The sequence below is a fragment of the Penicillium psychrofluorescens genome, assembly GCF_964197705.1.
Source record: "Penicillium psychrofluorescens genome assembly, chromosome: 4".
In the NCBI taxonomy this organism is placed as follows: Eukaryota; Fungi; Ascomycota; class Eurotiomycetes; order Eurotiales; family Aspergillaceae; genus Penicillium; species Penicillium psychrofluorescens.
Genome location: NC_133442.1, coordinates 2,500,245 through 2,525,333, shown reverse-complemented (window position 1 = coordinate 2,525,333; position 25,089 = coordinate 2,500,245). Strand labels below are relative to the sequence as shown.

General features: G+C 52.4%; 11 protein-coding genes across 11 annotated transcripts; 7 read left to right on the top strand and 4 right to left on the bottom strand.

Moving 5' to 3' along the window:
• Positions 1 to 1,240: 1,240 nt before the first annotated feature.
• On the bottom strand, positions 1,241 to 2,368 carry PFLUO_LOCUS6587 (uncharacterized protein; the record flags this gene model as incomplete). Its single annotated transcript, XM_073784146.1, has 1 exon — positions 1,241 to 2,368. One exon carries the CDS (start codon positions 2,366 to 2,368, stop codon positions 1,241 to 1,243), a length of 1,128 nt encoding a protein of 375 aa, XP_073640630.1.
• Positions 2,369 to 4,918: 2,550 nt separating this feature from the next.
• Positions 4,919 to 6,614, bottom strand: PFLUO_LOCUS6586 (uncharacterized protein; the record flags this gene model as incomplete). Its single annotated transcript, XM_073784145.1, has 5 exons — positions 4,919 to 5,005; positions 5,058 to 5,131; positions 5,185 to 6,403; positions 6,464 to 6,522; positions 6,587 to 6,614. The coding sequence occupies 5 exons, from the start codon at positions 6,612 to 6,614 to the stop codon at positions 4,919 to 4,921; spliced, it is 1,467 nt and encodes a 488-aa protein (XP_073640629.1).
• Positions 6,615 to 7,102: 488 nt separating this feature from the next.
• PFLUO_LOCUS6585 (uncharacterized protein) lies at positions 7,103 to 7,561 on the top strand (the record flags this gene model as incomplete). Its single annotated transcript, XM_073784143.1, has 1 exon — positions 7,103 to 7,561. The coding sequence occupies one exon, from the start codon at positions 7,103 to 7,105 to the stop codon at positions 7,559 to 7,561; it is 459 nt and encodes a 152-aa protein (XP_073640628.1).
• Positions 7,562 to 8,758: 1,197 nt separating this feature from the next.
• Positions 8,759 to 11,038, top strand: PFLUO_LOCUS6584 (6-phosphofructo-2-kinase; the record flags this gene model as incomplete). Its single annotated transcript, XM_073784142.1, has 2 exons — positions 8,759 to 9,009; positions 9,241 to 11,038. 2 exons carry the CDS (start codon positions 8,759 to 8,761, stop codon positions 11,036 to 11,038), a joined length of 2,049 nt encoding a protein of 682 aa, XP_073640627.1.
• Positions 11,039 to 11,450: 412 nt separating this feature from the next.
• PFLUO_LOCUS6583 (uncharacterized protein) lies at positions 11,451 to 12,248 on the bottom strand (the record flags this gene model as incomplete). Its single annotated transcript, XM_073784141.1, has 2 exons — positions 11,451 to 12,098; positions 12,204 to 12,248. 2 exons carry the CDS (start codon positions 12,246 to 12,248, stop codon positions 11,451 to 11,453), a joined length of 693 nt encoding a protein of 230 aa, XP_073640626.1.
• A 447-nt stretch (positions 12,249 to 12,695) lies between these two features.
• On the bottom strand, positions 12,696 to 15,119 carry PFLUO_LOCUS6582 (Phosphate metabolism transcription protein; the record flags this gene model as incomplete). Its single annotated transcript, XM_073784140.1, has 2 exons — positions 12,696 to 12,842; positions 12,894 to 15,119. The coding sequence occupies 2 exons, from the start codon at positions 15,117 to 15,119 to the stop codon at positions 12,696 to 12,698; spliced, it is 2,373 nt and encodes a 790-aa protein (XP_073640625.1).
• Positions 15,120 to 15,601: 482 nt separating this feature from the next.
• On the top strand, positions 15,602 to 16,950 carry PFLUO_LOCUS6581 (uncharacterized protein; the record flags this gene model as incomplete). The annotated part of the gene is made up of 2 exons (XM_073784139.1): positions 15,602 to 16,059; positions 16,110 to 16,950. 2 exons carry the CDS (start codon positions 15,602 to 15,604, stop codon positions 16,948 to 16,950), a joined length of 1,299 nt encoding a protein of 432 aa, XP_073640624.1.
• Positions 16,951 to 17,064: 114 nt separating this feature from the next.
• On the top strand, positions 17,065 to 17,515 carry PFLUO_LOCUS6580 (uncharacterized protein; the record flags this gene model as incomplete). Its single annotated transcript, XM_073784138.1, has 3 exons — positions 17,065 to 17,160; positions 17,220 to 17,251; positions 17,338 to 17,515. The coding sequence occupies 3 exons, from the start codon at positions 17,065 to 17,067 to the stop codon at positions 17,513 to 17,515; spliced, it is 306 nt and encodes a 101-aa protein (XP_073640623.1).
• A 397-nt stretch (positions 17,516 to 17,912) lies between these two features.
• Positions 17,913 to 19,425, top strand: PFLUO_LOCUS6579 (uncharacterized protein; the record flags this gene model as incomplete). Its single annotated transcript, XM_073784137.1, has 4 exons — positions 17,913 to 18,070; positions 18,165 to 18,192; positions 18,255 to 18,768; positions 18,821 to 19,425. 4 exons carry the CDS (start codon positions 17,913 to 17,915, stop codon positions 19,423 to 19,425), a joined length of 1,305 nt encoding a protein of 434 aa, XP_073640622.1.
• Positions 19,426 to 20,031: 606 nt separating this feature from the next.
• PFLUO_LOCUS6578 (uncharacterized protein) lies at positions 20,032 to 21,943 on the top strand (the record flags this gene model as incomplete). Its single annotated transcript, XM_073784136.1, has 3 exons — positions 20,032 to 20,452; positions 20,506 to 20,717; positions 20,777 to 21,943. 3 exons carry the CDS (start codon positions 20,032 to 20,034, stop codon positions 21,941 to 21,943), a joined length of 1,800 nt encoding a protein of 599 aa, XP_073640621.1.
• A 162-nt stretch (positions 21,944 to 22,105) lies between these two features.
• PFLUO_LOCUS6577 (DNA polymerase alpha accessory factor Mcl1) lies at positions 22,106 to 25,008 on the top strand (the record flags this gene model as incomplete). The annotated part of the gene is made up of 8 exons (XM_073784135.1): positions 22,106 to 22,145; positions 22,219 to 22,376; positions 22,430 to 22,581; positions 22,640 to 23,583; positions 23,633 to 23,767; positions 23,819 to 23,950; positions 24,000 to 24,298; positions 24,349 to 25,008. 8 exons carry the CDS (start codon positions 22,106 to 22,108, stop codon positions 25,006 to 25,008), a joined length of 2,520 nt encoding a protein of 839 aa, XP_073640620.1.
• Between the last annotated feature and the right edge of the window lie 81 nt (positions 25,009 to 25,089).

Below are 25,089 nucleotides of genomic sequence, written 5' to 3'. Positions count from 1 at the left end.
TTTCGCGAGATATCAGGGGTACGCCAGGCCATGGAACCCGAACGGAGTTGGTTGATTCCATTCGATAGGACTCGGTGGAGCCATTGCGACTGATCTCAATCTCATAGGCCTGTTGTTTCCAGCTTTGGGAGCTGGAATCTGAACAAAAGAATCTCCAAGAAATTTGGGGCTTGGGATTGTCGATTCCAAATCCATCTGGGTGACTGTCAAACGTCGGTGGGCAAACTGAAACCCCGGGGTTTTCATCCATCTAATTCTTGATTAGATCATTGTTTCAAGGCGAATCACGTCTTTCCTACGAGGTTTATGCTTACTGTAAATCTAGTATGATTTCGATATCCTTCTTTTCTTTTTTCAAAAAGTCTCTTGAAACGTTGATTTTGGTCGCGATATTCGGCTTCTACCCCGCGTGCTAAAAAGTCATTCCTGGGGTAAAAGGTATCACGAGGTTCGGGAAAGAGCTCGGGTAAAGCTATCCCGATGCAGACGGCTCTATCTCATAGCGATATTATCTAGGACCGCTAGGACATTCTTTACGGCGTGATTGGGAGGCGTAGGCGACAAGCGATGGGGCTCCGTTGTGAATTCAGCGGATCGGCAAGCCCAGTCATTATTCGTGGAAATCGTAAAAATTATTCCAACCAGTAGCGAAAAGAGTGATGGCTCTTTGGAATATGCATGGGGGCCAAAAGCGTTTTCTTTTGCTTTCTCCATTCAATGAAAGCAATTAGCACATAGTTGTAAGGAGCTCAATCAAGCCGGAGAAACTGTATCCGAGTGATGTAAAAGTAGCGAAGACCTGAATGAACGGCTAAAAGATGAGGTCGTGTATCTGCGCGGCCAGACGGAGTTGAGGGAATTTCTGTCTCCGGTCGTAAGGTTGCCAACACCGTTCACGTTAGCATCAAAATTGCCACTTATTGTAGATACAGGGGATGGGAGTAGAAATTTTTTTTTGGGAAATCTGTTCTGCTTTGAACCTATTCAAGAAATGCTACCGTGTTAACTGAGCCTACGTCGATAGATTCGATGTCTTCATACAAATTTGTATGAGTAAAACCTGAATAATATCTATCACCATCCTACTATGGATGTATAGGCACACGACTTATTTGAGAATATGATTAGACCAGTTAATATATTAATAGGAACATCATCCAAAAAGACATTGACAGCGAAGGCCATTCCACGAATTTATATAAAAGAATATACATACACCCAATATCCTTCCGCATCTATCTCAAATGTACGTTCGCAAAAACTCCCCCAGCGCCATCATCGCCATGGCTTGACCATAAGGCATGGATGTCACAGCAATCTTTCGATAATGATCTAAAGTGTCACCCATGCCAGTTCCAAAGCTCGTGTTCTGCAGCTCCCCGTTCTCATCAATCGAGGCAAGAACAGCGGATATCGCTTTTTCGGCCATTGCTCGATATTGTCCTCCAATATATCTCTTTCTAACTGCTTTCAAAATCCCAGATGCAAAGCCTGCAGTTGCCGATGCCTCAACATAAGAGCCATCATCCTTTTGGTCCAACAGGGTTCTCCAGTACCCAGTAGACTCTTGCAGTCGCTGTAAAGAACTGCATTGAGCATCAAGCGTATCCTCCAGGTACCCGCGAAGCGGATCAGTCGGGGCAAGCTCCATGAGCTCAATGATTTCAGGAATCACGATTGTAACCCAGCTGTTTCCCCTTGCCCAGAGCGCACCGGCGAAATTGTGACCACCATCCTCAAAAGTCCACCCATGGTAAAAGAGACCACTTCGTGTTTCACAGAGATACTTGATGTGGATCAAGAGCTGCTTTTTGGCCTCAATGATATAATGTTCGCGCCCGAGCAGTTTGCCAATTTTGACCAGCGGTAGAACTGTCATCATAAGAGTGTCGTCCCAAAGTTGCTGTTTGTGCTCCATAGCGTATGTTTTGTGCTGCATTCCACCGTAGCACGTCCGAGGCAGGTCATGAAAAGCCCACTCGGCCCATGTATCTAGCCACGGTAGGTAGATTGGATTACCAGTCTTCTCATACACATAGGCCAGCGTCAAGAACACCGCCATGGTGTTGATGTTCTTGGTGGTACCTCCTTCCGCAAAACGGGCAGCAAACCAGTCTTCTATGATTTTCAACAGCGAGTGGTCACCAGTAAGTTCATAGTACTTCCAGATGCCATAGAGTCCGATGCCGTGGGTCCATTCCCAGCCGGCCCATGACTTGGTATCAATGACTCGACCATCGGAGAGATGAAGCAGAAATTTTCCCGTTTCGTCCTTGATATTGACCAAATTGTTTATGAGGCTCCGGATGGATTCATGAATGTCCAATGCTCCAGGGAGGTTGGTTTCTTGTTTTGCGTCTGCGGACATGGCGGATGCTGGCGCGTCTTGACGAGAAAGAGTAGAATGAAACAGAGATAAAAATTGCGAATGTTGTCTTTCTTAGAACTTGCTTCTTTAACGAATCAGCTCGAAGTGCAAGTCTTGTGTACCCTGGACTGATATGGTCTAAATGGACGGAATGGCCTCGGGCAAAGTTATACCGACGGCGCCTGAGTCACAGATCCTTTCCTCGGCTGGACAAATTTGTACATACGTGCTCTCTTTTAGGTCAAATATTTCCCCGTCTTGGCAGAAAGCTCAAGCTTGACGGGCGAGTCTGGAGGTGGAGCAAAATGCGGGGTTTAACAAATGCGGATTAGAGCTCGAGTAGGATAGCCGAACTATTAGCCCGTTTATGCTATTATTTAGATATGTTGATAAACATCCAAGACAAGCTGTTACAACACCAACACCACTACTCGTCTGTTTCCAAACTTCCTCATTCTCAAATTACATGAAGATGTCCCCCAAAACCAGCTCCGCTGTCCAAGATACTGCGGCAATTGACTCTGCTCACATCGAGCAAATAAATACCACAGATATCGAAGATCTCAAATCGGCACAAGTTGGAGATCGCGTGGATGATGCAGTACAAAAGTATGCCGCGATGGGAAGGGTCGAGGTTGACGACCAAACAAGCCGTCGACTGCGCCACATGATAGACCGCCGAGTTCTTGTGATCATGGTCTTCACATATCTCGTGCAAGCCCTCGACAAAGGATCGCTTTCATTTACATCAATTATGGGCTTGCTCACTGATCTCAAAATTGATAATAGTCAGGTACACTTTGGCTACCCATAAGGCTTTTGTCCGAGACATGCTAACAACCTTTTAGTACGCATGGCTGTCAACAAGTGTTTATATATCTATCCTTGTTGTTGAATATCCCACAAACTGGATTATTCAACGCGTACCACTTGCGAAATATCTAGGTCTCAATATCATTATTTGGGGATCTATTCTTGCGCTTCATGCAACCGCTACAAACTTCAGAAGCCTCCTGACTGTTCGAATCTTACTTGGAATCTTTGAGGCATGTGCTCAGCCAACTTTTGTTCGTCTGTCCGGCATGTGGTACAAGCGGTCTGAACAGGTAGAGACCGTTACCTTTTGGTATGCAAATTGGAGATATCCGCCACTACAGTCACTAATTCCAATGATGCTCCAGGTACATGATGAACGGATTTCAGCAAATGATTGGAGGCCTTCTTGGATATCTGTTTAGTTTGATTGGAACCGACAAAGTTATCAAATCATGGCAAGCCATATTCATTACCTACGGGTGCTTTTCGGTCCTGTTTGGAATTTTTGTCATCTTCTATATGCCGGATTCTCCAATGGAGGCCAAGTGCTTCTCTGAGGAGGATAAAAGGCTAATGGTTGAGCGGTTGCGAGAGAATCGCACAGGCATCCAGAATAAGACATTTCGCAAATATCAAGTCGTCGAGGCACTCCGAGACCCCCAGCTCTGGTGCCATTGTCTTATCCAACTTTTCACCACATTGCCTACCAGCGGTCTTGGTACTTTTGCCAACATCATCATTGAGGGTTTCAACTTTACCCTGTTACAAACGCAACTATTGTCAATGGTTCTGGGCGCTTATATTGTGACCGTCTTGCTTACCTCCACGTGGCTTGTTAAAAAAACTGGCCAGAATCTTATCATCATGACAGCTTATTGCATTCCGTACGTGGTTGTCTGGGAAGTCGTGGTTCAATTCTGAAAAGTTAATTTTATTTACAGATCTTTTGTCGGTACCATTGTTCTCATGACAGTTCAGAACACTACGCTTGCAACAAAAGTTGGTCTGCTCATCAGTTATTATATCACACTCTCCTTCTGGGCAGCACAGACTCTTGCGCTATCTATGATTTCCCGAAATATCGCGGGTCAGACAAAAAAGTCAACTGTTATCGCTGCCAATTTCATTTCGTGGGCTGTCGGTAATGCAATTGGTAAGGCCTCCGTCCCCATGACAATCATAGCTTTTTTCCCTCCAAATGTTTGATGCCTAGACTAATACTTCCCGCGAAACAGGTCCGCAAATATTCTTGGAGAAAGACGCACCTCGGTACTTCACAGCTTTCAGTATTCATATCGCTTGCTACACTCTTTTGGTGTGCACACTCTTATTTTTGCGGTTTTACCTCAAAAGACAAAATACCCAAAAAGACCAGCTCTCCGGAGCAGAGGGGACGGACCTACAGGAAGAGACGAATTTCGAAGGATTCGAAGATCTAACAGATCGGGAAAACCTCAGATTTCGATACATTTATTGAGTATTGCTGTCTCAGTAGATACGATTGCATTGAATTGAAATCTGCTGTATGTGTACCTGAATTTAGGTTTAGGCTTGGCTTTCGAGTTCTTTTTCCGCGCATAGTTTCACAATTGATTATAATCCTTTGGAACGCAAACGAAGAAGGCATCTTTCCAGTGGACAAGAATAATAACAATAATATGTGGCATGCTATTGTCATAAGAAATGCAGGGCTTATACACACTCGGCACTGACTGTCTACGTTTCGTCTACCATCTAAAGCCTCGCCCGGAAGACACTTCGCAAGGGCTCAAGGCCCGAAGGTCCGTCGTAGATCTGCTGCTCAGTGATGCGGGTATTGATCTGTAGCAGTTAGTATATTTCTTGTTAGATCATTTATATCTCGAGTACATACGTGCTGGGGTCCGAGTTTATCCACACTCTCCACCCCGAGCAGCCGCATAGCGGTCTTGCTTTCATCGGCCAGAACTATCGAAAAGAGTCAGTACAGTGCATCTAAAACAGCCAAAGGTCCTACGTACTCTGCAAAGTCCGACGCACACCGTTTACTCCCCCTGCTCCGAGGCCCCAGAGAGCAGGCCGTCCAATGCCCACAGCTTTGGCACCCAGGCAGAGAGCCTTGATCACATCTGTGCCGCGCCGAATGCCTCCGTCCACGTAGACTTCAAGTTTGTCGAAAACTTCCGGGCAGTATTTCCGGATTTCCAGCAGAGTATGAACGGCTGGCGGGGCCGTGTCCATGGCCCGTCCGCCATGGTTGGAAAGGATGATACCCTTGACCTGGGGAGTATGAAGAGATGCAATGTATGCGTCCTCGTGCGTCTGCAGACCCTTCAGGACAATAGGCCGATCGGTGTGCTTGGCAAGCCATGGCAGAGTATCCTTCCACGTCAGAGATGGATCGGTGCCAGCGAACAGCTGCTGACCGACTCCACCGGTTGTTTTAGAAACATCTTCCGTGTCCTGTGTCGTCGTGGGAGTCGGTGGCGCCAATTCAAAACCGCTTCGTTCGTCGTCTTCTCGTTTTCCGGGAACGGGAGCATCGAGGGTGAGAACAATGAACTTAATCGCTTTGAGCTTGTTGATGCGTGCCAGCATTACCTCACTCTTCTTGTGATCCATATTGACATAGATTTGCCAACCAAAGACTTGATCCGGAGCCGCATCCTTGACAATTTGTTCTGGGGTCATGGATGCGTTGTTTGATATTATTTGCAAGGCCCCAAAGCTGCGGCATGCTTCTGCAATGCCTGCCTCGCCTGCAGGGTGGCCCAAACGGGCCATAGCCGCGGGAGACACATAGATGGGAAGTCCCAACTTGTGCCCCAAGACCGTAGTGTCCAAGTCGCATCGGGCACAGTCAACGAAGACCCTTGGCCGCAGAATGATGGATCGGTATACTTCGCGGTTGAACTCCTTGCTGATCTTGTCGTCGGCTGCGGAGAAGTAATATGCCCACGCTCGTTTGTTGATCTGCTCGGTGGCCACCTTTTCAATCTCGTCCAGATTGAGAAGTTGCTCCATTGGTGGCGGTCCTCGGGTGGGCTTCTGCGGCGCGACTGGCGCTTCGTTCTTGGGCACTGTAGCCGGGTTCACAGTGCCTATACACTGCTCCGGTTTGAGCTCATCTTCCAGGATGCCGGGAGGATGAATCGGGTCATATTCTTCGGTGGCATCTTTGCCTGCTAGCTTCAAGATAACCTTCTTGCCCCCGGGATGGCTGTCAATGAAGTCGGTCACCTAGTGTCTGGGTCAGTTTCGCTCTGAGAAAACCGTATGTATTGAAGGAGGACATCGTACGTCGTAGACCTTGCCATAGAGAATCACCCAGCAACTTTCGGGGGTATTATGTTTGGCGACTATGGGGTTGAGTCAGAGAAAACTCAAACGAGATCTACTCCAGTCCACCGGTGGGAACGGTACCTTCGGCCGCATCGAATACTTTCGGCATTGTCACCCACTGCGAAACACTGAGAACAATCCGGGACAAGGGCGCAGAGACAGCCGATTCTTACGACTGCTGACACGGAGGGTTGAGAAAAGAGAAGAGTTGGAAAACTCGGTCGAGATTAGACCGAAGTTTGTCGGCCTCTTGTCCGACATCATTGGGGAATGGGGGTGTGGGGAAGGGCGGCGACTGAAACGCCGGGTTAGGCAAGTTCGATAGCCGGGATGAGGGTCGGGTGTCATTGGTGGAGATATCATGTCGGGTGTAGTTGCAGATAACACGAACTATTATTGAGAACCAAAGTATCTAGAAATCGGAGGAGGATGAGAATGAAGAGTATTGAGCAGGTGATGGAAGAGGAATGATCAATTCACTCGTGGTGCAACACCCGTTCGTCCACGTGAGCCCTGGCCCTTTTCCCTCCCCGACTTCTTCCACCTCGACAACAACACCCTAATAATTCAACCCACATCAACAACTAAACCGCAGCCATGTTCGAGGTAGGAGGTCTCCTATCTTTCTGTGTCGCCGAATCTAACATCCTCCAGCGACGTGCGGCAGACCGCTATCACCTTCGAATGCACCGCGCCCGGTCGGCAGTGCTGACCTCGGACGAGATGGTCGAAGTGCGCGCCGCTCAGCGCACCTTTGAAGGCGCCTACGTCCGCACAGCCCTCTCTCAATTTTCTTTTGCCCTCGTCGTTCTCAAAATCTTCACGGCCGAGTTCTACAGCATCGGTGCCTTGTTCGCCATCTACGGCACGGGCGTCCTGATCATCGGCCTCTTCCGTCGCTCGCAAGGAAACCGGCAGTTTTTCTCTGAGCTGGGCGACGATGGGATTCATCGCCATAAATTCCGGACCAGTGGCAATGCCGTGTTGGTTTTAACCGCCCTCAGTATCGCTGCATATGTGTGTTTGATTGGCCTGACGGTCAACTTGGGGAAGTGATGTTGATCTTCGTGGCACTTGCAATACGATGTACTCTTGGAGTCATTGACTCAGTCGATCAACGAGATGCTGCTGTGGCCATAACGACCCTCACACGTCCTTTGGCCACTTACGGGCCCGGGAAGTTGATGCCTCGGAGAGCAGAAAATGCTCATCTTCTGCTTTACGGCTAAATGGCGTGGATCATGGAAAATTCCATGGGCCGAAGACCACCATGTTAATGCCCGGGATCACTCTAGCATCGAGTGTGAAGCTTGCGACTGCTCCTTCGGCTCTTAGCAGGCAATGGAGCAATAGATGACATATGAATGATCTCAATCATTGGCCATCTCAAGTTCCAGTGCGAGACGTGCGACAGCACTGTTGTGGTCTACCTCTCTCCAAGGTTATGTTGAGCTAGCGGAAACCTGCAGCCGAGCCGAGATCAGTACAGAAGCTGCCGAGTACGCCATGGAATACCCATCGCACAAGGCATCCCAACAATTGCTTTTCCACCCGTGAGACCCAGCACCTGGGCCCGGACCAGCCCGGATCATGGCCTGGTCCAATGCACATAGTATTGGCATTGATATCTCACTCTTTGCCCAGACGGGGAGCAACCTGGAAGCTTGCTGGATATTGTTGAGATATTCTCTTTGGCTTTCTCTGTCTGCTCTTGGCCATCCATGCTAGACACGCACACATTCTTAGCTGTAGATGGATGCAATTTGATGGGATGTGCAAGACCTAGTGGTCTTAGACAGGGTATATAATAACTATCATGCAATGCTTTCTTTATTGCCTACCATACCGGTCTCGAGCATAGCTTTCTTTTTTTTTTTTTTTTTTTTCCCTCCCCCTCAACTTCACCTAGAGGAGTGCGAATTGGTGACTTCATCTGTGAATAGGGGTTCAAGATCTCCTACTCTTCAATACTACTCGCAACCAAGGGTTATTATTCACTACTAAACCCGAGTTGTTGTCACCCTTTCATTGAGGTGGGTGGTTGAGTCATCCGCACTCCCACGACTTTTCCTCGTTTTGCTCCCACCTCCCCTTTGTCTTTGAGCAGGAAAGACTGTCCTCCTTTGTCTGGATCATCACCCCTTGATTCTGTCTCTCATCCATCTCCTTCTTTTGCTTCAAACACTCTGATTCTTAAACCAATCACACCCCTGCTGGGGAATGGCGCAGCATTCCAGCATCGCGCGGTCGGCCATGACGTCGACCACCTCTGATCCTGACCAGAGGAGTAATAATAACCAGCGACCCTACGATGCCAGCTCCAATGGGCCTAGCTCGGGAAAGGATAGAACAACACTGATGCCTCCAACCAAGACTGTTGTCGGGCGAGCGCTAGGGAATGACTTGCCTTCCGATGTCCACAAAACACAGCTTGCGACCAAGGGCGGAGTCGGAACCGCCCTGAGTGACACTCCGGTTTCTACCGCACCGCCGTCTCCACAGATGTAAGTCCTGTTCAATCATTTATTATTTGTTCCAGACCGTCGCTTTTATAGACTCTGTCATTTCCTCTGAGCCTATCAGGGGCTGTGTGGATCGACAGGGTACTGGGCTGGGCCTCGGGTCAAGCAAGGTCTTGCCTTGTCCGCCCGAGGTAGATCCCCAAGCCACTTTCTGCCTCGTGTGACTACTTGTGCTCCAGACCCTAGCTTGATCTAACTTGTTTCTGTTGGCAGATTGGGCCGGACTCAGCCTGGCACTCCCAGTCGCGTGCGAGCGACCACTCTTGATATCCCCGGCCTGACCAAATCCAAGGTCTCTCCCGATGGCCGGATTGCTCAGCGCGATGTCGGTTCGAAACTGGTCATTGTCATGGTCGGTTTGCCGGCCCGAGGCAAAAGCTACATCACCAAGAAGCTGGCCCGGTACCTGAACTGGCTTCAGCATGACACCGAAATCTTCAACGTTGGGGAGCGCCGCCGTGTTGCGGCCGGCAAGTCTCCCTCGCCTGCCAGGCTGAACATTGACATAGACAAGAGCCCCAATGCCATCCACAAGGACCTGGTCGACTCCGTGCGGCGCTTGAGCGTCAGTGTGAACTCGGACCCCCCGCTGCCCGAGAATGAAGCGACGCTGCCGCCTCCCGTGGTTCCAACCAAGATCCTTGTCAATGACAAAGAGCCCGGTTCTATTTCTGAGCATGGAAGCATCGTCATGCCGAATGACAAGGCTGTGAAGGAATCGTCTCCGGAACCCATGGACCAATACATGGATCAGTCCGCCAGCTTTTTTGACCCACAGAACGAGCGTGCCGTGAAGCTGAGAGAGCAGGTCGCGCTGGACACTCTCGATGAGCTGCTCGAGTACATTCTGGAGCAGGGCGGCAGCGTTGGCATCCTGGATGCGACCAACAGCACCATGGAGCGCCGTAAGGCCATCGTTGATCACATTCGCGCACTTGCGGGTCCTGAACTGGGCATCCTGTTCCTAGAAAGCAGATGTGTGGACGAAGGCCTGCTGGAGGCCAACATGCGCCTGAAGCTCTCCGGACCGGACTACAAGGGCAAGGATCCGTCCCAGGCATTGGAGGATTTCAAAAAGCGGGTGGCTCTCTACGAAAACTCCTATGTTCCTCTGGGTGAATACGAGGAGCAGCACGATATGGCCTATATCCAGATGATTGATGTCGGCCGCAAGATCGTTTCCCACCAGACCCATGGCTTCCTTTCCTCACAGGTCGTTTATTACCTGCTGAACTTCAACCTCTCTCCTCGTCAGATTTGGATCACACGGCATGGCGAGAGTACGGACGACGAGGCGGGTCGTATTGGTGGGGATGCCGATCTTAGCGGCAATGGTCGGCGGTACGGCAAGGCTTTGAGTCGCTTCATTGACCATCAACGGAGCCAGTGGGAGATGTACCAACAACAGAAGAATCTGCTGAAACATTTCCCTCCGCGACCTGGCGACAGCACTCCGCCCAACCCGTCCTACATCCCGCGAGACCGGCCGCGCAATTTCTGTGTGTGGTCGTCCATGATGCAGCGTTCTGTTCAGACGGTGGAGTTTTTCAACGAAGACGACTATGACATCAAGGAGATGAGAATGCTGGATGACATTCACGCCGGAAGGATGGAGGGCATGACATACGACGAGATTCGACATCAGTATCCGGAGGAATATGCGCATCGCAAACGGGACAAGCTCTATTACCGGTACCCCGGACCTGGTGGCGAGGGATACCTGGACATCATCAATCGGCTGCGTACGGTGATCGTCGAGATCGAGCGCACCACCGACCATGTCCTTTTGGTTAGCCATCGATCGATCTGCCGCGTGCTCCTGGCATACTTCCGTGGCCTGAAGCGGGAAGAGGTTGCGGACCTCGACGTCCCCTTGGGTATGGTCTACATGCTGGAGCCCAAGCCGTACGGAGTGGAGTTCAAGGCATACCGCTACAACCCTGACAGCGACTGGTTCGACTACCTTCCGGACTACGAAATGCACCAGGTCAGCGCTCGTCCGGCCTCGTAGTTGGACAGAGTGTCACACCTGACGACATGCTATGACTCTTTGGCGATTGCTTCGTTCTTTCTCCCCGGTGTTCGTGGGGATTGTATCTCTGCCCCCATCTACAATTGTTGTGTATTACCATGCTGAATCTTTTTCGCTACTTCTTTCGTGGATGCGTGGTGCATAAGGGGCGTTCATTTTTGTTTTTGTTTTTGCTTTCCCCACCTGATGATGCTCGCTGTCTTTGCATGATTCTTTGGCGTTCACCCAACCATGCTCCACCAACCACGTACATTGAGCAGATCGAATGACGGCGGGCCTTGCTTGCTCTGTGATTTTGCTTCTATGATCATTATTACTCGCAATGGATATGAACCGTTTTTAATCTGCAACAAGTAGATTCTGAAATAAGTAAACGTGACGACGTAACTAACTATTCATCCTGCTTGACTCGCTCAAACGCCTCCAAAAAGCTCTCCGGCTCATCCGCGCCCTCAATGGTATACTTCCCCTGGATCGAGAAATACGGCACTCCACTAACAAGCTGCTGGGACGCACTCTTCGCCTCCCGATCAACCTCCTGCCCACCAACATCCTCCCTAAGCACCTCCTCCACCTCATCCCGACCCAATCCCGCCTTCACAGCAGCATCAAGCAGCACTGCGGGATCCGTAATATTCAACTCCTCCTCAAAATAAGCCCGGAAAAGATTCTCCACGACGCGAGTCTGCAATCCGCCGGGAGCACCGGTCGTAGGCGCAGCGGTTTTCTCTTGCTGTTGTTCCTGCTGATGCGCATACCACAGCAGGCGATGCGAGTCCCTCGTCGCGCCCGTCTTCCCGCCAAATTTAAACGAGATGCCATCTGCCTCGCCCACAGAAGCTAGGCGCTGGTGCAGCATTTCTGCGCGGGACGCACCGAACTTCAGCTTGTACACCTCTTGCTTATCCACGCCCGGAAACCCCGGCGAGGCCGGGTTGAGGTAGAATGCCCGCCAGGTGAGACTGAACGTATCAGCTGGATAGCTGGTTTTGTGGGCTGTTATGGCGCGCGAGAGGCGTCGGTAGCCGACATAGCACCACTGCATTTCATTAATTATCCATCTTGCATAGTGCTGATGTCATTGTGCCGGAGGTGGGGATGTATGTCCCTGGGATCTTGATATAGAGGGAGGAAACAAGCTTACGGGACACACGGTGTCGGAGATGATTTGGATGTTGAAGTTTGTCATTTTTGATGTCTGCGATGGTGCTGGAAGGGAGATTGAGGGATTTAGGGATGAGAGATGTACTTTTGCCCCGTCTCGTTTGGATTAACAACGGATTTGTCAGCGCCGAAATAGGGACATGGCTCAACTACGCTTAAATAGAGTGGTGCGTTGGAATAAGTAAGAGCTAGAGAGGTATGAATGTGTAGAATATGTGAATCCATGTACACTACTAGAAACGAATGAGTCTCTATGACGAGGAAATGCAACTCTCATTTCATTCGCGATCTAGAAACACCACTTATCGGACCAATATGTCTCACGGTACAATATATCACACAACTAGTACGATGTCCAGACCTCATTGAGAGATAAATAGGAAAGTTTGTATGTTCGAGAGCCAAAGATTTTGGAATGTGCAACAATTCCCACAATCTGTTGACCAAGTTAGAAGTACAAAGACCGCACAGATTATTGGAGGATCTGCTGCTCGGCCTGGTTGAAGAGTAGCCTTCGCAAGGCACTCGAATCGCCATCAAACAGATTCGACGAGTTGGAGTGAACGGGACCTCCAAGCGGCGGACGATGTCCCCGATTTTGCTCCAGCATCGACGAGTACTACCCTCAGGAGTTAGCTATACCACTTGGAACAATTCAAACCGAACTTACCTTGAAGACAAAGTTCAGGACCAAAGCCACAGCCAAGCCAATGCACACCACGATCGGCCCAAACATGTTATCCAGATCCTTGCCGCTCCGCTGGCTGATGAGCCGCGCACGCTTCACATACATGAACCAGCCCCAGGCCGCGGCGAAAAGTGCAAAGAAGGTGTACACCACGGCCAATGCTTGGGCTACCTTGTTGTGCTTGCCGGCAGCATTGTAGAGGCCTAATGACAGACTCGACAGAAGGATACTGATGTGCAGCCATTTGATGAATGTTCGCTGGTTGGCAAGCCAGACCTTGGTTTCCACACGCACGGGTCCTGAGTCCTTGATCCAGGTGCCGGGGTGGCGAACGCCGGGTGGAAGAGCGACAGCTTCCCGTCCCGCATGGCGTGTACCACCAAATGACGGCAGCATCGAGGTAAAACGAGAGAGCTTTCCGGGATCTTCAGCCGGTTTCGCAGGTTCTTCGGGTTCTCGAAGTCGAAGCTCAGGAATCGAGGGGCGTGACGGCAGTGTTCTGGGATCAGCGGGCCTCGATGGCCTCCTCACCGTCGAAGGTGACCCTCCGTCTGCGTATCGCTGGAAAGGAGATCCTATTAGCGGACGACTAGCGGGGCTACCTGTCCCCAGGAAACTCCCAACTGCCATATCATCTTCAGCTCTCCTGGCCAGTCGTTCTTGTTCCTCGTGGAATGCAGTCTCGGGATCGCGATGGATGTCATTTTCCAACTCGCCCAGCCAAAATGGAAAGCTGTTGACATGATCTTCAAACAGTTGGGCGACACCATGCACAAACTTGGAGAAGCGCGGGGCATCCTTGACCAAGTGGGAAACCATCAAGTCGTTTATCCACTCGGCGTTGTGAGCTTTGCCGCGCAGTTTGATCTCGAGCAAAGCATGGGGGAAGCGAACAATTTCTCCAGTCCTGATGGTACTGAACGGGTAGCTCATGCTGGCGTCGTCCAGATCGGCACGGTGCCAGTCGGCTGGATCACGGCATGGACGCTCACTGTCGAGCGAATCCTCGCGGATCAAGGCCAGGCCGGTATCCAGAGAAATGCGAATTCGATCGTCTCCTGGAATCTGGAACGCGGTGCGTGTGTAGTTGGCCCGGAGCATAGGCTGCAGATCATTTTCCTTGATGAACGACTGAAGCTCCTCCACGTTGCTCTTCAAGGCCTCGGCCTGGGCTGACTCGCCATTTCCCATGTCCTCCATCCGATGAACCTTCTTGTCAAGTCGGTATTCGCCTTCCAGGAACTCCTTAACATGTTTTTCTTTCAGCTGCACCTTCACCTCCCGGCTGCCATCGTCGTCGGTGACGGTCTTCTTCTCCAGGAAAATGGTAGGCTTGTCTTTTAGCTGACCAGTCCAGCGTAATCGCAGAGACCCTGCTTCGGGCGCACGATCGACCTTTTGTTTGTAGAGGTCGAAATGAGGATTGTCGAAGTAAAGCGAGGTGATGGTTGGGTCCTCCGCAAGGGTGTCCAGATCTTTGGACGTCCCGGGGTTGTAGATTAGGACAGGAAGTCGACGGAGAATGAATGTCTTCACCTCCAAGATGTTGTCTTCGTGAACCCAGAATTTGTAGGACGAGTAGGAGTCCTGGCCGAAGACACGGTCCGCAAGATCCCGCTGGACGGGGGCCTGGCTCAGGGTCTCCCGCACAAAGGAGTACATCACCGACAGTCGGTGCAGAAGCGGCGAGTAGTCTTCCGAGTTGAATGGCAGTTGCGACAGACGCACCTGAAGCAAGGGCTTCACGCGGTACCGAGCCCCGCGCTTGCGGTCATGCTTCTTGGCCGCTTTGAGAAAGCCGGTGAAATTGATGCGACTGTACTTCTCCAGCTCGTTGACTTCTTGTGTGATCCCGTCCAGATCATGCAGAACCTCCGAGGCAATGGTCCTCTTCTTTTGCTCGTCGAGGCCCTCTTGTTCCGCGTCGGGAGCCAACGGTCGCAGCTTGAGCTCGCAGGCGGAGGTGCGTTCCCGGAGCTGCTTCGACGTCTCGGATTGAAAGGCATTGACCTTATCCAGCTGCACATTGATCAATTCCTGGACGAACTTCTCCTCGTCCTGCTCCGTCCACTGGCTTTCCTCCGAGTCACTGGCGTCCTCATTGGTGACATCATGCTCCCGCAAGAGCGTCTTGAGCTTGGTGTAGTCAATGTACCTCCCTTTCCAGGGAGGGTACACCGCGTTGCGTAGTGTTTTCCCGAACCGCATCGTTGCTCAGCAGTGAAGTGCTAGCTCGTGCAGGTTCCCCGCAGTTACGTCGTACACCCTGCCAGGTGAAGGAGAGAGGGAAGATGTAGAAAGGGAGTGGGCTGCAGCTATAGGGATGTTTGAATAGTCGAGACAGAGCCCCAGACAGTGTCTCACACGGTCGAGAAGACGAATGACCCGGTGAAAAGAAATAAACTCGTCGGCCAATTTCTCCCAGAGTGGGGGTCACGTGTTTCCGCTGCAACGTGCGCCAATGCTTGGTCCTTGCGACAGCGGGACTGCAGCCAATCACACTCGAGTCGAGCTCGCCGGATAAAGGATGGCCCACCAAGGATACCAACAACCCAACTCGGCCCGGTTCCGTTGCAAACACGACAAACATCTACCTCGGTCCATCCGCCGCGGTTACTGCAGTCGTCCATCCATTCGATCGAGAGATGTATAACGGCGATTTTGTATAGATGGACTCTGCTCACCCTGACATGGTACTGTCCCAATCCCTCCATGGCGTGCTGAAGGACCTTCATCGCCGGCCATATCCTCATGTTCCAAATCCACCGGGTTGCGCGAAGCGCGCTTCCGTCGCCTTGATCCTCCGAGTACGGCCGACCTTTGACCACTGGCCCAGCTCGACAGCGACTCCCACACAAGACCCTTCTCTGGCTGTCGACCAGCGACTGGAAAACTTCTTCGCGCAATCGTGGGTTCAGCATGGCGATCCCGAGGTTCTGTTCATAAAGCGCGCTTCGCGGGTCGGGGATCGGTGGACGGGTCATGTTGCCTTGCCCGGTGGGAAACGAGATCCGGAGGATGCGAGTGACTGCGATGCGGCAGTTAGGGAGGCCGCGGAGGAAATTGGGTTGGATCTGACAACGGAGGACTGCATCAGTGTGGGCAATCTGCCTGAGCGGGTGGTGACTACCAGTTGGGGTTCTGTACCGTAGGTCTGATTTATCTGCGGTGTCAACATGTGTGGCTAATACTTTCCAGACTGATGGTTCTCTGTCCGTTTGTTTTTCTCACGACTCGAAGCGATTCTCCCACGCTTCGCTTACAACCTACCGAGGTAGCTTCGACCCATTGGATCCCCCTTCGAGCCCTATTGTCTCCATCACTACGTACCGTGGAATATGTGGATATGTCGCAGCGGTTTACGCGACAAGGGGGGTTTCTGGCCCGCCTTGCGGTCCGCTCGGTGATGGGCTGGATGCAGTTCTCTGCCATTCGACTCCTTCCCTCAGAGAGTGTGCACTGCAGCTCTATCCCAGGGTTTGTACCCGACGAAAATACAGATGGATCGGTTGTTCAGCGCCTGAAAACATGGTCTTTGAGCAACCAAGCCGACTCGGGCGACACGAACCGCCCCCTTTTGCTCTGGGGCTTGACTCTCGGCATCTTGGCCGATTTCTTGGATATGCTCCCGCCTCACACGGCCGTTCAGCTGTGGAAGTATCCCACATTCACGGCGCCTGATTTGCGTTTGATTGTGAGCATTTTAACATATAACCTGCGGAAGCGCAATGCGCTCCAGGTGAGATTGGGCACCCGCCCTAATGAGACGGCGCTGGACGGTGAGACAGCCGCTTTGCCCGTCGCCCTAGAGTTCAATCCCAAACACGACCATAACGAGGTCGGCATCGGCGGTCTTGGGGTTGGACGGTACTATGGGCCGTCGGATCGGCCAGACGGGACCTCCTACGCGGTGGGCATCATGCTGCGCGGGTACTACAAACGACTACGTGCGGCGATCTGTGTATTCCTGGCCTGGCGCATAGCTCTTGGATCGGTAGCAGCTATCTCTGCCTGGCGATTGGTGAGAAAATTGCGGTGATCCGATAGATGTGATTCAATAATTGTATAGCTGGCCCCGTTGAATAGAGTGCTTACATAACCCTTCGTAAACAAACCCGAGTCTGTCTCTCTCCAACTCCCAACAACAGACAACATGGCGGCCACTCAGAAATTGTATCCTCGGGGCACCGTCAAGCGCATTGTCAAGGCCCATTCCAACCGCAATGTGAGCAAGAATGCCGATATCCTGGTAAGCTGCGCCTCTCTTCTTCTGCTACTGTCGCACTTCTCACTCGCGTCGTCCCCTAGATCTTTCTCGACTACATGTTGTTCATGCAAGAGTGAGTCCTCATTCCCTTTCCCTTACCCGTATTCTCGCGACTGTGCTGGCCGTTCCAGCGATCCAATCCAGTTAACCAGCGTGCAGACTGATGCGCGAAGCCTCGATTCGGTCGCGCAAGTCCGGGGAGAAGAACATCTCGGCCAACTCGGTGCGCAAGGTTACAGAGGTGCGTATAGTGCTTGCGATTGACTCTTCGCACGAAGATACAGGTCTAACTGGTGGTCGGTTCATACAGAAAACCCTCCGCAATTTCCAAGGGTGATACAACGGGTGCAAATAGTGCTTGATGCCTATAGGGAGTTGCTGTGTTTATGTTTGACGTTCTGCTTTATGGTGTATGGGGCTGGCCATATAATGATACCCGGATGGACGAATTATTCAAACAGTCATGTACCATCGATTGTTGATTTGGGTGCTGTGTAGATGTGCTCTGTCTAGCCGTATACTTAGTGGTGTCGCCCGATCAGGAAAAGGTTCGGGCGACTTCCCGCGACGCTTTTCTCTCTTCTTCTGCGTCTTCCCTGCACCTTTCCCTCGATCTTTCCTTTCCCCCATTGGTGTTCCCCCGCCTCCCTCGAGTGGCACTTCTGACTTCCTCTTGCCTCCTTCTGTACAGCCTCCCAGATTAACTTTGACGGCTGTGTCACCCACATTCCATCATGTCTCCCGCCTCCGCCACCAAGGCCAAGGTCAACCACTCCGACAAGAACCAGCCCGCCTCGCGAGCTTCCAGCATCTCCAAAGCTGACCCCGAGAGCCCTGGTAATGATGCTTCTATTGATGGCACTGACAACAACTACCTCAAGGAGCTGCAAAAGTACGTGATCCTCGCGTCACAGACTTGGCCCCCTCATGATCCAGTCCGACTGCGGCAACCCCAGGTCGAGCAAGCTAACCACACTCGCGTACAGGGGCCTCCGCAACACGATCAAGAAATTGGTACGTGTTTCTGCGATCATCAGCAAGCACAGCCTGACTGACGCATTTCTTTTCCACTACAGAATGCCACCTCCAAGGTCGACGCCATCACCGCCGAACACCCGGGCAAGTCCCTCGATGATCTCGTCGCGAACAAGATCATCAACAACGACCAGAAGGCCCAGGCACTGAAGAAGCCTGCGCTGCAAGCTACTTTGTCCCAGATCGAGGAGCAGATCGGCCACTACAAGCAGTTCGCCGCCCAATACGAGGAGCGCCTGACTAGCCAGAAGACCGCGCTGGAGAAGGCCCACAAGGAGGAGCTGGACGCCGTTCGTGGGAACGCGATTGCTGATGCGACGGAAGCTTCGAACCAGGCCCTGCGCGAGCGTCTGCTTACCCTGAGCAAGTTCCTGTGCGCTGCGGCGAACATCCGCCGCTCTGGCGACTCGGTCTCCCTCGAGAGCCTGTCGTTCGAGGCTGTTCTCTTCCAGGTCTATGGTGGCTCTCAGGAGGCAGTGGACTCGATGATCAAGCTAATTGATGGCTCGGATGAGAGGTTGCTCGCCGTTGAGGGCGATGCGCTTGAGCTGACCTGTGAGTCATTGTCCCTCATTGGTGATTTGCTAGCTGACTCTCTTTTCTGCAGATCACGATGTGAAAGTAGCTTCCACCAAGTATTCGCCTGAGGACGATGAGACCACTTCAGTCACTGCACAGACCATCGCCCAAGCTGCCCCAATCTCGGACCCTACCCTGGCAAATGCAGGCCTCACTGAACTCCAGGATACCAGCGTTGGTGCCAACAGAGTCGCGCGGTCTGACCAGACGGCCCCACCCGTCCAGGGCATGGTGTTGGATGCCGCTAACCCAGTGGCGGAGACGACCTGGAATGCCAATGGCCCGACCTCAATGACTTCTTCGGCCACCACCGACGGATGGGTGGAGGTGCCTCGCGACCCTGCTGAGACCGAGACTGGCCTCCAGGCCACTCCCGCTACTCTCGACACTACGGCGGCTGATGCTTCCGGTGCTAAAGGCCAGAACGGTGGCCGCGGCCGCGGACGTGGTGGACGCAGTCGTGGCGAGGGATACCGTGGCCGTGGCCGTGGCGAAGGCCGAGGCCGCGGTGAGGGCCGTGGTCGTGGCCGTGGCGGACGTGGTCGTGGACGCGGTGGTGCTAATGACTCGAACGGTACTACTCCTGCGGCAGAGACCCCCTCGACCAACGGGTTTGGGCCTGACGGGTGGTAATTGCGAAAGCCATGCTGTCATCACTTTGTTCCGGTGTATGGTTCACGATCGCGACGAGTTTCTTTCGGAAGGGGTTAAAGGATGTCTGTGGCCTTTGCCAAAAAAAAAAGTTCCCCTTGGCCGTGTGTGTATTTGAGCGTGCATATTCCGATTCTCCATGTCATCCATGTATTCTAATCTTTTTCTTGTGGCAATGGACGGGAGCGCAGGAGACTTTCTTCTCGTAAAGAACATAGTTGGATCTCTAATATCAAAGCCCTGTACACTGAAATAATCCCTATACAAAAAAACTAAGGAATATCACTGGTAAGTAGTGAATTTACCACAGCGTTAGCAAGGCAGTCCACAGCTTCGCCTTGTTCTGGAGAGCCGCAAGCCAATAAATCCAAAGACAGTAATGTTTTTAATGTTCAATTTGATCTAGTTTTGCGATCACAATTGCTGGCTCTATTCGATCTCCAACAACGCGGGGTTGTCGAAGCGGAATAATATCCGAGTCGGACGTCGACCGATGGCATCATCCACTCGGGACAGCGCGATATTTAAGCAAGCCAGGGGTCAATCAACTTCGATTTATACACCGATTATTTATTCATCCACACAACAATGCAGAACAACACCGAGCCAGAACCGCTCAACTCCGACTACGACCTCACCAAGCCCATAACGTCCACCTCCGGACTCCGCCAGGGTCTCACCTCGTACGGGGATGCGCATTTCTCGCTATTTCTTCGCAAAGTATTCATCAAGGCACTGGGTTACTCGGAAGATGCGCTCTCACGACCGATCGTGGGGATTATCAACACCTTCTCGGGGTTCAATCCCTGCCACGCTAATGTGCCCCAGTTGATCGAGGCTGCGAAGCGCGGCGTGCAGCTTAACGGGGGATTGGCTGTCGAGTTTCCTACTATCAGTGTTCATGAGTCGTTCTCGCATCCGACAAGCATGTTTCTGAGGAATCTCATGAGTATGGATACCGAGGAGATGATTCGGGCGCAGCCATTGGATGCTTGTATTATGATTGGAGGTTAGTATTGTATAAGTCTCCCTGTCAGTAACATCGGAGCTGACAAGAAGCAGGCTGTGACAAAACCGTTCCAGCACAGCTGATGGGCGGCATCTCAGCCAACAAACCAATCCTGCCTTTGATTACCGGCCCCATGCTGCCGGGCAGTAATCGAGGACAGAGAATTGGGGCGTGCACCGACTGCCGCAATAACTGGGCGGCGTTTCGAGCGGGCGAGATTGATCTCGAGGAGATCTCTGCCATCAATGAGGAGCTTGCCCCCACAGTTCGTGCCCGTCTATTTACTTTTGAGTCCGAGATTCAGACCGACTAACAGACGTGTAGATTGGAACGTGCGGTGTCATGGGAACTGCCAGCACGATGGCCTGCGTGACTGCCGCACTGGGTATGATGCCTCTCCGAGGCGCATCCGCCCCAGCTGTGTCGTCTGCACGGCTGAGAATCGCCGAGGAGACCGGGGCAAATGCAGTGGCGCTTGCCAAAGTTGGTAGAAAGCCACAGGATGTGTTGACGAAGGAGTCCTTCCTCAACGCCATCACAGTCCTCCAGGCCATCGGAGGCTCGACTAATGCTGTGGTCCATTTACTGGCTATCGCAAATAGACATCCTGCTCTCACCGGCGTGATCACATTGCAGACCATTGAAGAAGTAGGCCGCAAGACCCCGTTGCTGGTGGATCTCAAGCCCAGCGGGGATAACTATATGGATGATTTCCATAACGCAGGAGGCATGCTGCGATTGTTGCATGAGCTTCGACCACTCCTACACCTGTCAGCCATGACAATCACTGGGCAGACGCTGGGCGAAGTGTTGGACGCATCTCAGTCTAAGAGACCCTCGTTTGCTCAAAAGATCATCCGGCCGCTTTCCGACCCTCTCTTCCCTTCATCATCTCTTGTGGTGCTCCATGGCAACCTTGCACCTGATGGGGCGGTCACCAAAGCATCGGCATCAAAGTATCGATCATTGCTTTCTCATACCGGGCCCGCGGTAGTATTTGAGAATTCCGCCGACCTGGCGCAACGAATTGACGATCCGAATCTGGCAGTGACCAAGGACTCTGTACTTGTTCTAAAAGGGATTGGACCCGTTGGTAATCCCGGTATGCCCGAGGCGGGAATGATACCCATTCCCAAGAAATTGGCCGGCGCAGGAGTGAAAGATATGCTGCGGCTGTCAGATGGGCGAATGTCCGGCACGGCGGGAGGAACCATCATCCTGCACATCTCGCCCGAGGCTGTGTTGCCGGAATCTCCCTTTGGGATTGTTGAGACGGGCGATTTGATCACCTGTGAGATCGAAACTCGTAGATTACATCTAGATGTGCCCGACCAGGTCATCCAGGCCCGGATTCAGGCGCGCAAACAGAAGGTGACGGGAGAGGTAGAGCAGCGACAGCGACGACGAGGATATCGGGGCCTGTACGAGCGCAGTGTGAACCAAGCGCAGGACGGGGCCGACTTTGATTTCTTGACTGCGAAGGGTGTATAGTAGGATCCCGCCATAGTAATTAGGTCCATCGGAAAGGGATCTGCCCGAATAGGCTAAATCCCGCCCGCGAACGCGTCTCCCGCACTTGGAGACGCGTCTTTCCTCACTCCTCGTTGTCTGCCTGTCTCCCAATCACCAATTCTCGGTCGCAACATTCCCAGAATGAGCTTCGACTCAATGCGCCCGCGGGGCCGGCCAGCCCGTACGTTGGCGTGTTTTTGTTTTGATAAACTAATGTTCGATCCATTTCACTGACCGGATTTTCTCCCATCCAGACACCCCGGGGACGACTGTGCTCGCCTACACGCCCAACGGGAAGCGCGTTATCACCGGCGGATCCAACTCCGCCATTCGAATTTACACCGTGGGCCAAGATGGAGAGCCCCAGACAGTCGACGAGGGCGTGGATGCGAATCACGGCATCGGTGCCACGGTATGTTCGGGGTGGTGTTAGTTCGAGCGGACCCCGCTGACAGCTCGGTCCAGAACGAATGTTTTATTATGGGCGCCGAGGACGGCACGGTATGGCAGTACGATATCACATCCGGCAAGATGCGAAACTTGCTGGTACGCTGCGCGCTGCCAGTGCGCGATATCGCGGTGTCCAGGGACGGAGAATGGGTGGCCGTGGCAAGCGAGTAAGTCCAGCCACGGTGCACATAGCAGACAATGGCTCGGCTAACATGCTCGAAAAAGCGAACTCACGGTGAAAATCGTCAAAATTGAGGACATGACCCAGGTCAAATACCTCCGGGAACAACCTAAGGGAGCCAAGCATGTCACCTTCCACCCCAATGGGCGCTATGTTTCGGTTTCCTGCACGGACGGCATTGTCTACATCTATTCCCTGCACGAGGAAGAACCGGAGTTGGTCCGCAAGCTCGATGGAGTGATCCGAAGACTCGAGCCGGATGCGGAGGCGACATCGAGAGTCGTGTGGCACCCAGACGGCACGGCGTTTGCATCCGCAGAGGCCACCAGGGATATCTCCATCTACTCTATCTCGGAGTGGAAGAAAGAGAAGACATTTGCTGGTGGGCATACCGGCGACATCACAGCCCTCAGCTGGGCCCCGAATGGAACTCTTCTGGCATCGGCGGCCGCCGATGGTCAGATCATCCTCTGGGAAACGAAAACTCAAAGGATCCTGCAACGCTACGACTTTGGAAATGTCATCAATCTCGCCTGGCATCCGACTAAGAACTCGCTGTCCTTCACCACCTCTGATGGCGAACTGTTCATTCATGATGACTTTGTGCCGAGGGAACACCAGTCGTTGCTTCAGAAGCCATTGCAGGCAGCTCCTATCTTCCCAGGCCCCCTGACTGAGATCTCCAACAATGTCAGCAAACCCTTGGCGGACCGGTCCAAGGAGACCATCCAGCGGGCAGCTAGAAAGGGAACACCAGACTCATTGGATGACATCCTCGGTGAGGATGATGAAATGCCTGATTTTGTCGATGATGACGATGGGGCAGGCTATGCCGAAGGACTCAATCCATATGGCAAGCGGACAAACGGCCACCTGGAAGATCTTGGCCCGAACAGCAAGCGTGTCTACTCTGGCTCGTTTCAGCCCAACCCCCATCCTCCTCTTCAGCCTGGTAGTACGCCATGGGCTGGGAATCGGCGATATCTCTGTAAGAAGATCATCTCGAGGACAATTATTTCGTGTGCTAATATGTTCAGGTCTGAACTTGACAGGCGCCGTCTGGACTGTTGACCAAGAGACACACCATACCGTGACAGTGGAATTCTATGACCGCGAGCTGTATCGGGACTTCCACTTCACGGATCCGTATCAATACGATAAAGCCTGCCTCAGTGAGCTTGACTAGACTTGCCATTGTTGAATTTGATTCTGACTTGATCCAGATGAGAACGGAACGCTCTTCGCGAACAATCCGTCTGATGGCAGTCCTGCCACTATCTTCTACCGGCCACATGAGACATGGACCACGAGAGCAGATTGGCGCACCCAGTTGCCCGAGGGCGAAATGGTTCGAGGTAAATATATTGGACCAATATTCATTTCTCTGCTGACGGACTTTCCTAGCTCTTGCATTGAGTGATTCATATATTGTCGCCGTGACGACGAAAGACTACGTCCGAGTATACACACTTTTTGGGACACCATTCAAAGTGTATCGACAAAAGAGCCAGGGCGTCAGTTGTGCCGCATGGAGGGACTACATTATGAGCATTGGCAATGGCCCCTTGGGGCCTGATGGCCGCCACACGACGTTACGATATACCATTGAAAATGTCAAGCGGGACGAGATCTGCCAGAACGAAGACGAGGTCGCACTTCCGGAAGGCGTTCAATTGAAGAATGTCTTCTTCTCCGACACTGGGGTACGTGATCTTGAAGATGTATCTGTACGACACAACTGACTCTCTCCCAGGACCCATGCATCTATGACACGACGGGGGTGTTGCTCGTCTTGCAGCACTGGCGCACACCCGGTCAAGCCCGGTGGGTGCCTCTTCTAGACACGAAGCAGCTCGCCCGTCTAGCTGGTGGCCGCAAGGAAGAAACCTACTGGCCGGTGGCCGTAGCGCAGGATAAGTTCCACTGCATCATCCTCAAGGGCGGAGACCAACACCCGTACTTCCCGCGGCCCCTTCTCAGTGAATTTGAATTCCAGGTTCCAGTGTCTACCGCCCCCCCGAAGGATTCCAGCGATCCCGAGGGTGCCGACGCGCGCGACGAGAATCTCAAGTTCGAGGAGGCGTTTGTGCGCAGCAATGTGCTCCTCTCCCTCTACCGGGATCTATTGGCCTCGACCAACGCGACTGCCAGCCAGCGCGCCGAGCTGGCGCGCAAAGAGCTGGAGATGAACAAGACTCTGCTCCAAATGCTGGCCAACGAATGCCGGGAAGGCGAGGACCGCGGCATGAAGGCACTGGAGCTGGTGGGCATGATGTCTGACCGTAATGGCAAGATGGTCGAGGCGGCGGCCAAGGTGGCCCAGCGCTATGGGCGAGGCGTGCTGGAGGACAAGATCCGCGACCTGGCGGAGCGACGTGTGATGGGCATGGACGACGACGACGAGCTAGCATGACTGGGCCATGAGGAAATTTAGGAAGTAGTTTCACGAACAACAATGTCATTCTATTATTTATTTCTACTATGATAATAATCC